Below are 13,482 nucleotides of genomic sequence, written 5' to 3'. Positions count from 1 at the left end.
TATACCAGAACTGGGGTCCTACCCATTGATCCAGGTCGGCGTAAGGCAACGTGTCACGATATATTACTTCGCAACTCTCAGTTAATATTTATCCAAAAGCACTAGGTACTTAAGCCGAAGCTGGCAGAAAGAATAAGCACATCAATAAAGACGATGAACACAGCAAGCTGCCACCACAGATCTATCAAGACGTAAAACAGGTCGGAACGCCGCACGCATTTGCCTGTGGTCTTTGCCGAGATAGATATTCTCTCCTGCTAAGGGTGTTAGATTTTAAAACGTGACTGTCGTTGACTAAAGGTACAAACACAGAAACCACTTCAACAATACACTTGCACTGAATTTAAAACAGCCATTAAAACTTTTCTTGTTCCTATTCCAACTACAACGCCATCGGTCCCACCAAAAATCACTGCTAAGTCTGTTACTTATTTCAAAGAACCTGCAATTTTGCTTGCGCAAAAACTCCACTAAACCAGAGATCTAGAATAACTTTGTTTTCGTGAATAACGTGTGCCAGTTGGCCAAGAATGAAAAAAAAAAAAAAAAAAAATCTTTCAAACGAGGAGATGACGACCGTTTTAATTTTCCGCTTTATCTCATGACAGCCTACTTTAGGCTTCAAATAGTCCTGAAAAAAAAAAAAATCAAAGAAACGGCTGTTATTTTTTTAAAGAATTAAGAAATTGTGTGCACGTAGTCCTCCACTGCACACTAAATTCGCCACGGCCTTCATAAAAATGAACAGCAATGGAAAGGAGAAACTGATACACGTAGTTGAAGCGCATTTGTTCATTTCTTCTACATAATTTAGAGAATGATAAAAAGGCTTTAAAGAATTGGGAATGCTCCCACCATGTAAATTAGGTTTATACAAATTTTTCAATACCAGTCACCGGAACAGCTTCAAATAACTGAAACGGAACAAGGTCCAAATAACTGGTGGATCTCAAATCTCACCACTTCCAAACCAGCAAATCCTCCCCTAACAATACCACGTCTCAGAGCCGCTTTAAGCTGCGTCATCTCCTACATCAGCAGTTTGAAGGAAATACCAGGGCATTTAAATACATTGTAAAAGTCGTCTCCCCATCTGCCACATCCCAATCTTTCCAGTAAATAACAACTTTGAGATTCTAAATGCTGTTTACATAGGAAATATTTATCTTCCTGCCATATTATGCGATTTAAAACAGTTCTCAAGGTTTTTCCAGAAAACATAATCATTGCAAGGTCATTTTCTAGAGTTACTTTAAAAATCAGGAATCCTTGGGTATCAAGATGACAAACTCCGTCATTATGCAAAGTGAAGGACACAGCTGGATAAAAACAAAGAAAACAAACACGTCTGCTGAGTAAGCACTTCTCTGACTTGGAAGGTTACGGGTGTGAGCAGGGCACACGCCACGTTTTAACGGGAACAGATCTAGCAGTTATTTTAGACTTCGGTACAAAGCAGTTGTGTTCAACAACGTAAGATCAGCTTCTACGGAGCAAGGACTGTCCAGTACATCTGCAACGCCCTGACCACACAAGGCAGCCCTCTATATACTTTCCCTGCACAGAGCACGTTATCTTTTGAAGAGGAAGAATTTTCAACATGAAGCACTGCAGTTCCCAAAGGAAAGCGTGCCGACGATACGGCAATTAACCACCCTAATTGCAAACTCTGCAGCAGAGCAGTACGCTGAGGCTCCTGTAGAAAAGGCGTTTAAGGCTCCCATTTCACCGCGCCATTTTTCTTCAAATAGCCATTATACAGTGCCTGAGCTTAGATCATCCTCCTCTCCCTAGGAGGATGGGAGGCTGAAGGTGTATTTAGTCAAACCAATGGGTAATAAAAGAGACTGCAGCGCTAAGAAATAACAGAAGTGATAATTCAGTTCAACCCATAACAGGCTACTATATTTCCAGCTTGCTAATCTAATATCAAAATGAATGATTGCAAAGTTTGGAAGAAGTTAAAAGAAACTAAGAGTAAACACCACTGTATTTTACAGTTAAATCAGCAGACCCAGAAATTATTAAAGAGAGACGTTGACACTCTGAAGGCAACAGTATTTCTGCACAATGTGGCGGAAGGACAAGAGCACCGACTTTTGGCTTCCAGCTCTCCCTGTGACACAAGGATGCTGTCCCCTCCTTTCCGCGTGGAAGGCATTTTTAATCAGCGGTGGCAAGGCGGAGGAGCAGAGGCACACATCAAACTGACCTTTCAGATGACCTTAATTCCTCTTCGTTAGAAGAAAAACATGCTCCGGCTACATCTGGGTTCCAAAAAAAACCAGTAGCACAAGAGACACCGATGACAGGCAAATCTTTCAATGTCTGCATTTTTAAGGTGTAAAATTCTTTAATTCATGCAGCTGAAAGATTGCAGGTGGATGAGCAAATGAATTATGCGAAGTTCATCAAATAAACTGGCCCTACGGCCAAAGGAACAGCTGGCCTAGGCAGACACATTTTGGTCAAAATACTGCTATTTATGTCTAGTAGCCGTGAAGATGGGACAGCAGGGTCCACGCTGAACAGATACCCATCTACTGGATGCTCTTCTCATGCCAAAGGCGAGAAGTATAATTTTGCCTAATCGGCTTAACTTAGGAAATGTATACTAACTATATGCGGCTAACACCCTGCTTGCAGCTTCGAGCAATTTTTGAAATGTGAAGATCACGAACGCGTTCCGACGTAAAATGAATTCCCAAGGGAGAAAGTGCCAGAGAAACGGAAGATGTTCAAATGATGGTCACGCACAAAGTCATTCTTTAAAAGTTTATCTGTTACTGCCATCTCCTGGCAACAAACTAAAGAATTATCCTCCCCCTAAAAAAAAGAAAAAAAAAAAAAAAAAAAAAGAGATGAGAACTCTGAGGAGCTGTAAAGTTATGAATAACCACCCTAGTGAAGAGGCAACACTGCAAGGCATCCTTGAACTCAACAAACGCACGGTTCTGTGGGCTTTTGGTTGGAGGTGGCGTTGGTATTTTACCCCATCTCTAACAAACCTGTATCATCTCTCAGAAGACACTGACCAGGTCAGCTTGAAAGTGGAACTTGAACTGCCCTTCAGAGCTAGGCCGACAGCATCAGGTGGTTTCGGATAGCGGGCAAGTGGTTTTGAATCAAGATCAAACACTTCAGGAGCTCCCTAAGCAGCATACAGCACATTCCGTTATTGGAAATCCGTGTGTTGCATTTTACATCCTTTGTGTGAGTAAGGATGTACATGTCATTTAAGTAGTTTCAGAAGAATTTGATTTAGATTACTATTTTGAGACTATTCAAAAGCATTTGGATGGCAGTCAAGACAGTGCACAGCACACACCAGGGCTTGTAACACCTCTCAGCACGAGGCAAACACAGGATTGTTGAAGCCCATGGTTTTACGATTGACAATTTAGAAATGCATGTGATGTCCGAGTAATACAATGTGTGCATTCATCAGTGTACATTTAATTGCTTTTAGTTTTCTTTTCCGTGGGAAATACTATTTTTCAAAAAGATAGTTCTCCAGATGAAACTGCACAGAACTGATTAAGACAAATGACACAGGACACGCAGGACCATTTTGCAATTGTTCAGTTTTTCACACAACTCCACCTAAAAGAGCAAGAGAGATGGTCCGAAAAACAGTTGTGAAAATCTGGATCCAAAGCCACCTTTCATGTTTGAAGTCTGGAAATGCAACCGGATTGGTGAAGATACTACCACCAATTCATCCAAAAGATAAGCCTTTTCTTGGAGAGATCAATGTTGCAATTTCTGGCTCTCGACAAGGCGATCTGAAGCACAGGTGAAGAGTTGGCAAACTGCTGCTGAGGCACCAGGAGTCATTAGTGCTATTTCCTCAGAGAAAGAGAGGTACAAAACTCCGGAGTGCCACCAGAGAGCTGGGCCCAGCATCGCGAACCAGAGCCTCTGCACCACTTTGGGGAACAGTGTGACAGAGACCATGCTCCAGAGTGCAAGTGGGACTGGGTATCGCAATCACAGAATGGTTTGGGTTGGAAAGGACCTTAAAGATCACCTAGATCCAGCCCCCTGCCCTGGGCAGGGACACCTCCCACCAGCCCAGGGTGCTCCAAGCCCCATCCAACCTGGCCTTGAACCCCTCCAGGGACGGGGCAGCCACAGCTTCTCTGGGCAACCTGGGCCAGGGGCTCACCACCCTCACAGCAAACAATTTCTGCCTCAGATCTCATCTAAATCCCCCCTCTTGCCGTGGAAAACCCTTCCCCCTCGTCCCATGGCTCCCCTCCCTGATCCAGAGTCCCTCCCCAGCTTTCCTGGAGCCCCTTTAGGGACTGGAAGGGGCTCCAAGGTCTCCCCGGAGCCTTCTCTTCTCCAGGCTGAACCCCCCCAGCTCTCTCAGCCTGTCCCCACAGCAGAGGGGCTCCAGCCCTCCCAGCATCTCCGGGGCCTCCTCTGGCCCCGCTCCAACAGCTCCGTGTCCTTCTGCTGTTGGTGCCCCAGAGCTGGAGGCAGCACTGCAGGGGGGTCTCCCCAGAGCGGAGCAGAGGGGCAGAATCCCCCCCCCTCGCCCTGCTGCCCACGCTGCTGGGGATGCAGCCTAGGCTGCGGGGGGTTTCTGGGCTGCCTGTGCACATTGCCGGCTCGCCTTGAGCTTCTCATCCACCAACACCCCCGACTCCTCCTCCTCAGGGCTGCTCTCCATCCATTTTCCACCCAGCCTGGATTTGTGCTTGGAAATGACAACGTGTTCGGTGCTTTTCTGTGGCATGTACAGAACTTGGAAGTATGAGGCTAAGACCCAGGTCCTTCTCAAAATCCAACTTTTTAAAAAAATCATTTCATTTCACTGTAACACACGTACCAAGCATTTAGAGACAGGGCTAGAACATAGTTCCTAAGGCGAGTTAACTCTCCAAATAAACTCAAAGTACAAGGAGAACCTTCCTCCCTAAGGTGCCTTTTGTTTTCTACAGGTGAGGAATGTTCTGGAGAAGATACGGACTTCACTGCTATCAGCAGAAGGATGTTTTATGGAACTATCAGACCAAGTGTCTGGAGAGACCAAACCCAAGTGACAAGTGCTCAGCTTGTTTTTATTCACTTCACTAACCCAACGCCTTTTCGGGCTCTTGCTTGTGGTGTAATCCTAGTACCAAATGCTCATTAATGTTTAATTGCACTAAACCAAGGTTTTTCAATAAAAGCTAATGGCAATCAGCCACCACATCTCCACAACACCGATAAAATACAGGCGTGTCAATCTGGGGCTGTATACTTTTAACACATACAGCCTGTTCATTATGAAGCCAGTATTTCATTGAGTTTTAAGGATCAGCTGCGAATTCCTAGGCAGAAGCCCTTTATTAAGATGCATAATTTTCACAATTCTGCGTAACGTTGGTCACAGTTAAAAACAGATTTTTAAGGAGCCGGAAACTCAAGCGTTTTCTGATGTTAAAATACAGCAATCTCATTTTCTATGAATACACAAAGCCGTGAAATTACACACTGAGCACAAAAAACACAAATGCTTTGCTTTGCCACCCAGTCTGTTCTGAAGATTTTTTTTACTGCTTGCAAAAGCGCACAGATCTAAATTGTTAGAAAAAGATGTCACGTAAAATATTCACCCTGATTAACATAGTAGGAACCGGTCCAAAGCACGGATACTTCGATGGGCCCGCTGTTAATTATTTCAGACAACATGCAGGACTGAGTTTAAGACATATCAAGGCCTGAAAGAGCTGCATATACCTATTTTGCACTAAAAGACAGCGAGCATTTAGTTTTATAAACAGTTTCTGAAACAAAAACCTATCAATTTTATTTAGTGAAATGCACCTAGCATTTATTGGTACACTTTTCAAAGAAAAACACTACTTCCAACTTTTACTCCTCTACAAGAGGCTTTTGCAGTTTTATAGAAACTGGTGAAAAATTACAGCTGCTGTTGATTATAGGTACCAGATGAAGGTTTGGTTGAATTTCAATAATAAATTAAAACAATTAAAATCCACGGGGATTTCAAAGCTCGACGTGTAAATATCACTTTGTATGAAAATGAAACCCAAATGTGGGATGTCAACTCTATAAAACTGACTAACATTAGATATGAAACAGTCACTTCGACCATGGAACTCCACAGGCTTTTATTATGTTAGAAACAAATTTTAAAAGAAGCCTGGCAGGGTTTTAACTTGCCTGCCACAGGGTTCTCTTACAGTTTTAACACACAAAATAGACAGGGATGGGGACTTTCTTTCCCAATCGAGGGTGACAAGGTAGGGCGTAAAGATCAAAGCTGTAATTCCTTTAAGGAAGGCGCATAAGTTGGACGAGACCATGCAAGGAATATTAACATCTTAAAGATAGTTAAGAGGAGCAAAAGCAGAGAGGTGACAGAAGTTATTCTTGCAGTTATGCCGCCCATTATAGACCACTGTCTTTTGAGAGTTGTTTTTGACACGCTAGCGGAAACACTGTTGGCAGATGTGGAAAAACAGTGAGTCCAGGCTTCGGAGCCACTGGATCGATGGGACTCGCGCTAATCGCTGATACAGCTATAGGCGATACAGCCAGTGGTTTGTACTAAAGAGCCCAACCACAGCCCAGCTTCTACGAACAGACCCTGCAGACTAAATATTCTGCCACCGCTTAGAGAAAAGCACATCCGAATTATCACTTTTTTCCACTGAAGCGAAGGGAAGCCAGATACAACAAACTTTTTCCAGTTTTCCTGCATTCTCACAGGTGTAAAATCAGTAGGGACAGCAGCAAGCAAAAACTATTTCCATTTAAAACAAAGGAATTTTACTTCTTTAAGACAAGTGAAGCTATCTTTTAAGAGGTAGTATTTTACTGTTATCTTTTAATGCGATGTTAGTCCAACGCAGGATTGATTTCCGTCAACTCAGATTAAGTTTTTGGGTAAATTTATACAGACACCCCTTCACCTTTAAGAAAGGCTGAGTACGGGGAGAGTTCCCAGTATTTACCTCTTCAAAAGCAAAAAGAGTCGTAAATATAAATATATTTTTATGTACACAAATGTGGTGCAAATAAGCACTAACTTATGCAGCTCCCCAAAATTCCTTAGAAATAAATATATAATATGAAAGAACTGTATAACCCCATGGTTTCAGCCCTGAGGTATGAAATAAAAGCAAACAAAAAATTATAATTGAGGCTCATACTTGCAGTCATGACCATGACCGCCTATTTCACTTTATTTTTTAGTTAACTCCAGATAACTCTCTAGAGAAATCAAAATTCGGTATTTTGAAAACAGGCTGGAAGAAACACCCACACTAGCTAAAGGAGACAGCTCTCCAGTCAAAATGAGGAGCACATTTTTATGCGTGTGGCCAGACGAGCTAAGTCTTCTATAAAATAACTGCCGGGAAACTGAGGTGTGGGGGAAAAGGACACCCCCTCCCTCTCATAGCCCTCTTCCACATTTTTAAGCCTGTTTTTTTTAAGAAAATAGAGCACATATGAGATTCCGTATCCCTTCCTGTGTCCTACCCCATGTTCTTCTTTCCCCTCCAACTACTAAGTTTCTTTCAACCGTGCTTGACAAATGAGCCAAAATCCTCCCATCACCTCCAAAAGCCGAATTCCTCCAGGTTATATGAAAATATAGCGGCATTAGAGAGAAGAGAAACCCGTAACATGCAAGCAGCATTCTGTCCCAGATGCCAGGAAAGCCCATAGATGTGAGACCACCCGAGCGCACCAACTGCTACAAAAGCTTCAGAGCTTGTAACGTGACCAAATTTTAAAGGAGCTTTACTTCAGTGGTCCCTGTGCTCAGAAAATTCCCAGTTTCCAACTCCCTTTACGATTTCTATCGCCTCCTCATCCGCCCTGAGCTCTCACTCTCATGTCTTGGAATTCTTGGGGTAACATCCACTGACTCACTGCAGGTGTCAGTCTGTCCTATCATACCACCAGTGGCAAGCGGAACATTTTGACCGCTTATTTCATGCTTATTTCCCGCTCTGGAAACAACGTCCACACGTTTACCTTTCAAAAAAAAAAAAAATCAAATGAATCATTCTCTCCAGCAGCAAAAATCCACGGATACAACTCCTTCCAGAAATTAATGGAAAAATATATACAACTTACCAGGAGATGGAAAGCTAAAAATTCTATATACCTAGTTATTACTGCTCTGTGTTTTTTTTTTTTTTTTTTTTAAGAAATGCATATAGCAAGTGTAAGAACAGACTTCATATTGGAACTATTGATACAGGTTTACACTGACTGATGGCAGAAGAGTTTCTGAGCAACTGAAGGAAGGAATCATGGCTGGAGTATGCAATAAAAATCCACAACTGCTTTCGCTTGAGTCGGCGACAAGACCAGACAAACTAGATTCACTCATCTAAGCAGGCAGCTTTTTAGTTACGATTCAGGAAAACTTAGAACAAAACTAAGATGTAATAGAGACTTCACAAAAGAAAGCACCTCTGTAGGATTTGCTACACCTATGGGGTTTGTATGAAAAAAGAATTTAGACCAGAGATGGCAGAGATACGACTTTTACAGTGACTCAGTTCTAATTTAAACGTGAGCGATTCTTCAGGATGTGCTACTCGCAACTGCTTTTACATGGAACAACACTGGCATCCAGTGGCCGATTCAATTAATCACAGAAGTGAATGACTGCAGCTATCCTCCCGCACTTCTTGTGACCAGGGAGCATCACTTTATTCATAGGAGACAAGCTAAATCTGGAGGACGTTCCCAAAAGTTTCCATATAGTCGAAGTATTAAACAAACAAACAAAAAAGCGTTTATAAATGCACCTCTCGTAAAATAACTATTAATTTACCTGGTAACGCAGTGATGAAGTCCCGTTGTAACATGGGCTTCAAGTAAGAGTTAATATGTCCATGCTGATAGTGACACATTCGTGAAATAAGGTGTTCCACAAATTCAACTTGATCTGATTCAGACCACTGGTCAAAATATTTAATACACAAGTCTTTTTCTTTTTCGTAGTTTCCTTCCGATGGTCTTTTTCTTGAGACAATCACAGATGAAGTTCCATTACTTATCTGTTTTTAGAAAAGGAGTATCAGTATTCAAATACGAACGAGCAAAGGAACAGCTTTATAAGAACTCTCCCGAGGAAGAAAACGTGAGAAGATGCAAAGAAATAATCGTCAAAATTAAATTTTAAAATACATTCTTAAAGCTATGAGTTACGCCATGCAAATTTCTGCTTTCATAGACAACGATGAATGAAAGGACCTTGCTCATAATTTTAAGCTACTTCTTACACTGAAAGACTTCGATTCCCTTACACCTCTTACCATTTAAACAGCAAGGAACTTAATTCTTCTCAGAATAAACTTTTCCAGATTAAACCAGTGGTTTCTGCTGCATGTTGCAGTCTGGCTCCACAAATTATTTACACAGGTTCCAGCAGTTAAAATAATACGCATTTAGAGGCATACCAAAGTTGGGTATTAATAATCTAATTAACACAACAATTCAAGACCCTCATGTCAGCGTGGAGCTGCTCGTCCATAAACGAAAACTGAGAATTACACGACATCAAGGGCTTCTTTTGTTTTTGTACAAGAGCTCACGTCAATGTCTGGGACATCCACCTAAAAACATCATTAAAATCCTGGGAGCTTTCGCTACAAATAGGGATGCTACAAGTAGAACACCCCAGGAGTTACTGCTAATTAGTAAATAGAACCAAAGACTGATGCCAGGCTCTTCTGAGCCCTTCAGGAGACCAAGTGGGCTGCTGGGGAACTGACAGCTCTCTGAAATATTCCCAAACTTCTTCAAAGCAAATTGGTTGCAACTCCTTGCCATGTGAAGGTGTTGAATTTTTCCTTTTAAATTATAGTCATGTGCTCAGAAAGGTTGAACTGTATTCCCAAGTATCCTCTGACGCAGAATTCTCCTTTCAAGGTCGGCACAAACCACAAAATCTGAGAAGATCTAGTAATTTCCCAAGTATTATTCATCGGCGTCATCCTTCACTTGAAGGCTGAGCTAATTTTAGGATGATACAGTCAAGGATACATTACATACGTAGTAAAGATACATACAAGATGATTACGCAGACGCCAGATTTGGAAGTTTCTCAAAAGCAGGAACATATAAAAACATGCCAGCTGTCTCTCTAAGCGAATGGTAGTCCTACCTGCCATAGGGTATTTTTCTTTGGAGACTCATCTTCATTCTGATCCTCCATTACTGACGTGTTCTAGGGGAAAAAAAGAATTATGACTTCAATTTTTTTTATGCTATGGCAATTCCTTGTTCTACAAGCATTATGAAAAAGCAAATCAATCGAACAGATAAAATTCTTTTTCCCAGTGAATGGAATTATCAAAGATTTCTGGCCACAAAGCCTGGGTATTATAAATAAATTCCCCCTTTAACTGACATGTTTAGCAATTCCATTTACTGTAAAGATAACTCCCCAACCCCTCTTCAATTTCCTTTGACAGGTTTTCATGCAGCTTTTCAATGCTTTTCTCACCGGGAAATAAATGCACTTTCATCCTACTCAAGCCAAAGTAATTAAACCTGTCAAAGTAATCAACTAGCGCTTTCTGCCAAAGTTAAATTGCATATGTCTAGTTGGAAAAAAAATAACAAAACAAAAAAAAAAATCACTATACTCTACTTACATGCAACCAAATAGAATTTTTTTTCCAGCTCTAGCTTACCACACGGAAGAGGGACCGTTCTCTGCTGAACGTCTCCGCAATTCCCTGCCACAGCCTGTCCCCTATAGCCCTTGGCAGTCCCCACCTTTCTTCACCCTGACTTAATGACAGCGCCCTCCCCGCACCATAACTGCTCCTCCCTGCTGCTTTCTTCCCTTCTGTTCAAGAACAAGATGCAAGAATTTCTACAAACGTTCTGCTGCAAATGTTAGTTTTGGAGCTCACCTCAGTTTCTCCAAAATCTTTCACTCGCTTCTTCCCTTTTTGTTTTTGAATTATCTGCTCCCTTTTGCTGCCCGTACCACAGTTACCGTCTACCTACTCAAAGGTACCCCACACCTAGGCAATTACTGCTCGTTTAGCTTCCCACCAACCCTGTCCTCCCCATTATTCATGCCCAGGAGACCCTGGCTACATGCCAGAGGGCTATGATGAAAAACCGAATGTCTTAAAACATTGTATTTATCCCAGCCTTCTTCCCCTCTATCCGCTGTCTCAACAGAAAGAGGAACAACGCGCTCAAGTAAAACACATGATGGAATAAATCACACAATTCCTTTATTCTTGCCGTGGCAAATTACCGATTAACTCCTGAATAACTATATCCAACCCCCATTCAAAACACAATTCCACCTCAAAAGCATTCACTGCTTCATCTCCTCCTCTTTCTTGCATAAGGGATGTCAGAAAACTTGAAAAATTAATAGTTTTACCCCTCTAGACAAGCCTTCCTCCACCGCCTGACTACAGTGCTTTGTCCGACGTTTACCTTGAACCCCTTTCTGCCTTGTGGTTCGGTATGAAAAAACACGCCAAGCAGACAGAAGATTGCATCATGAAAACAATGTCCACTGGGTGATGGGAAAACTCACGTCCATCTGGTTATGACGCAAGTAACAATGACAAAGACAAGCCCAGGAGATGGCCAGTGAGGAATCCAAAAACGGACAAAGGCAGTAAAGGTTTTGTGCTCCTCCAGAGAAACACATATCTTAGTGTTTCTCACATACATAGAACAGTAACACTGAAAAAGCCAACCGCCCTTTCGACATCTTCAAAATTATAGTCTCGAGGGTCATTCCGGTGATGAATAACTACACGCTGTTCACGACCAGCACCATCGCTGATGCACAAACGATGGGCGAATGATGCTCTCCCACCGCACGGTGCCACAAGAGGGAGCACAAACAGAGTTCCTGGTACCCAACTGGCCCACACCAGCAAACACTACTCCAGGGAATTACGCAGGGGTTTTTTAATTTTGTTTTAAATTTGAATGTGTAGAAATACTCATTACAGTGATTACACGTTGTTAACTGCGTTTTCAATTTACTATGTGCTTAAATGAGTAAGGAGTATCTCATCTCCCTTTGTAGTTGAAGGATAAATACATGCATTTATCCTGTGAGCTAAGAGCAAGGAACAGCAACTCTCACTGGGAATATCAAACGTGGATGGCTTGGGTTAATATATTCAGCAGGGATCCCACATTACATCAGTTTAACCCCAATCTAACTTTCCTTCGGTAGGTCACGGCGAGTCTCTACCATTGCTTTCTTCTGCTCCTTTATGGGGAAATGCTTCCGAGTTCGTTGCTAACTCCCTGGGACGTAGGCTAAGAACTGTCTCCTAAATGTTACGTCTTTTCATTCTAGGAACACAGAATAAAACCATAGCAGAACAGCGCCGTAACGCAAAGTGTGCAAGAACACAAACTTCACCAAAGTGATCCGACTTTCACTCCAGGCTATTGATTGCAGAGCAAGCTTTTGTCTTCGGTGTGCACCTACTCAATTCTCCTGTGCCTCTGCTGCTGCCTAGGGAAGGGGAACTGGGTACCAGGCTTTGAGGAGATGCCACATCCTTGGCATGTCCACCGATACAAGGGAAAAGTAGGACGACTGCGTTTCTCCCGCCCCTCTCCACTTGTCCCTCCTCCTTCAGAGCACCAGAGCACAGCCTCGGCTAAGAGGACAGGGTCTCAGATCCACTACTGGGCAACCTGGCAGTGCCGCTGCTGCTGCTGAGAGACATCTCCATCACCTCTCAACATCCGGGCCACGGATGTGAGGGCAGGCTACATGGATTGATTTTTAGGCTGGAAATTTATTATTGTATTCATGTGTTTAATTGGGAAGTAGGCAGCTGTGTTAATTTAACTGTATCTGCTACGGTGTTTATTCATTTTTTCCTCTCTTTTCCCATCCCAAACTCACTCTGCATTTTCTCACTATATTTTAGAGCTTGAGGGTTCTTTCTACTCACAGATTGTTTTCCCTATTATATCTTCTCTTCCTATTAAATTCTCTCTACTTTTGTCTGAATTAATTTTGGGGGGTTATTCCCCGCATCGCATACATCCTAACTCAACGGATATTACACATTGTACACAGACTCTAACGTGTCTCTAAAGCACTGAAGCCTACTAACTGAAGCCTAAAAGATGACTAGGTGGATCCTGTCGTGTTGTCTGGAAGAAGCAATTAGACAACTCTAATCTGTCCCATACATCCACAGCACTCGGCAAAAGAATAATTTCAGAATTCCTAAGAGCTGGTGTCATCAGTCCTTGCTGGGGAAGGCCTCCCGCTCTTGAGCAAGAAGGACGATAGGCATCTAAAAGTCCAGCTCTTCCCTTCATCATGCTGGCTCCCTTCTCTCACCCTCCACCTTGTTGTTCACCCCACCCACCCTCTACATAAAGCTGCCGTGCTGGCCGCCTCCACAGCTTTCCCAAGTAGCCTTAAAGTGGCATTAACACGGACTTCATTCCGTTTTCCTGCAGCTTGACCCGGTGCAAGCG

The 13,482-nt window shown here is 42.6% G+C and overlaps 1 protein-coding gene across 5 annotated transcripts in view; it reads right to left on the bottom strand.

Moving 5' to 3' along the window:
* Positions 1-13,482, bottom strand: part of FBXW11 (F-box and WD repeat domain containing 11) — a 75,112-nt gene that overhangs the window by 25,882 nt on the left and 35,748 nt on the right. For all 5 annotated transcript variants that reach the window (XM_074603508.1, XM_074603504.1, XM_074603505.1 and 2 more), the window contains 2 exons: positions 10,148-10,210; positions 8,813-9,038 (listed from right to left, as the gene is read on the bottom strand). In XM_074603508.1, the coding sequence (XP_074459609.1) occupies positions 8,813-9,038; positions 10,148-10,198 (277 nt within the window). In that variant the 5' untranslated portion in view covers positions 10,199-10,210. The remainder of the gene's footprint in view (positions 1-8,812; positions 9,039-10,147; positions 10,211-13,482) is intronic.

Source organism: Larus michahellis, chromosome 11 (assembly GCF_964199755.1).
Source record: "Larus michahellis chromosome 11, bLarMic1.1, whole genome shotgun sequence".
In the NCBI taxonomy this organism is placed as follows: Eukaryota; Metazoa; Chordata; class Aves; order Charadriiformes; family Laridae; genus Larus; species Larus michahellis.
This window is presented reverse-complemented; position numbering and strand designations above follow the sequence as displayed.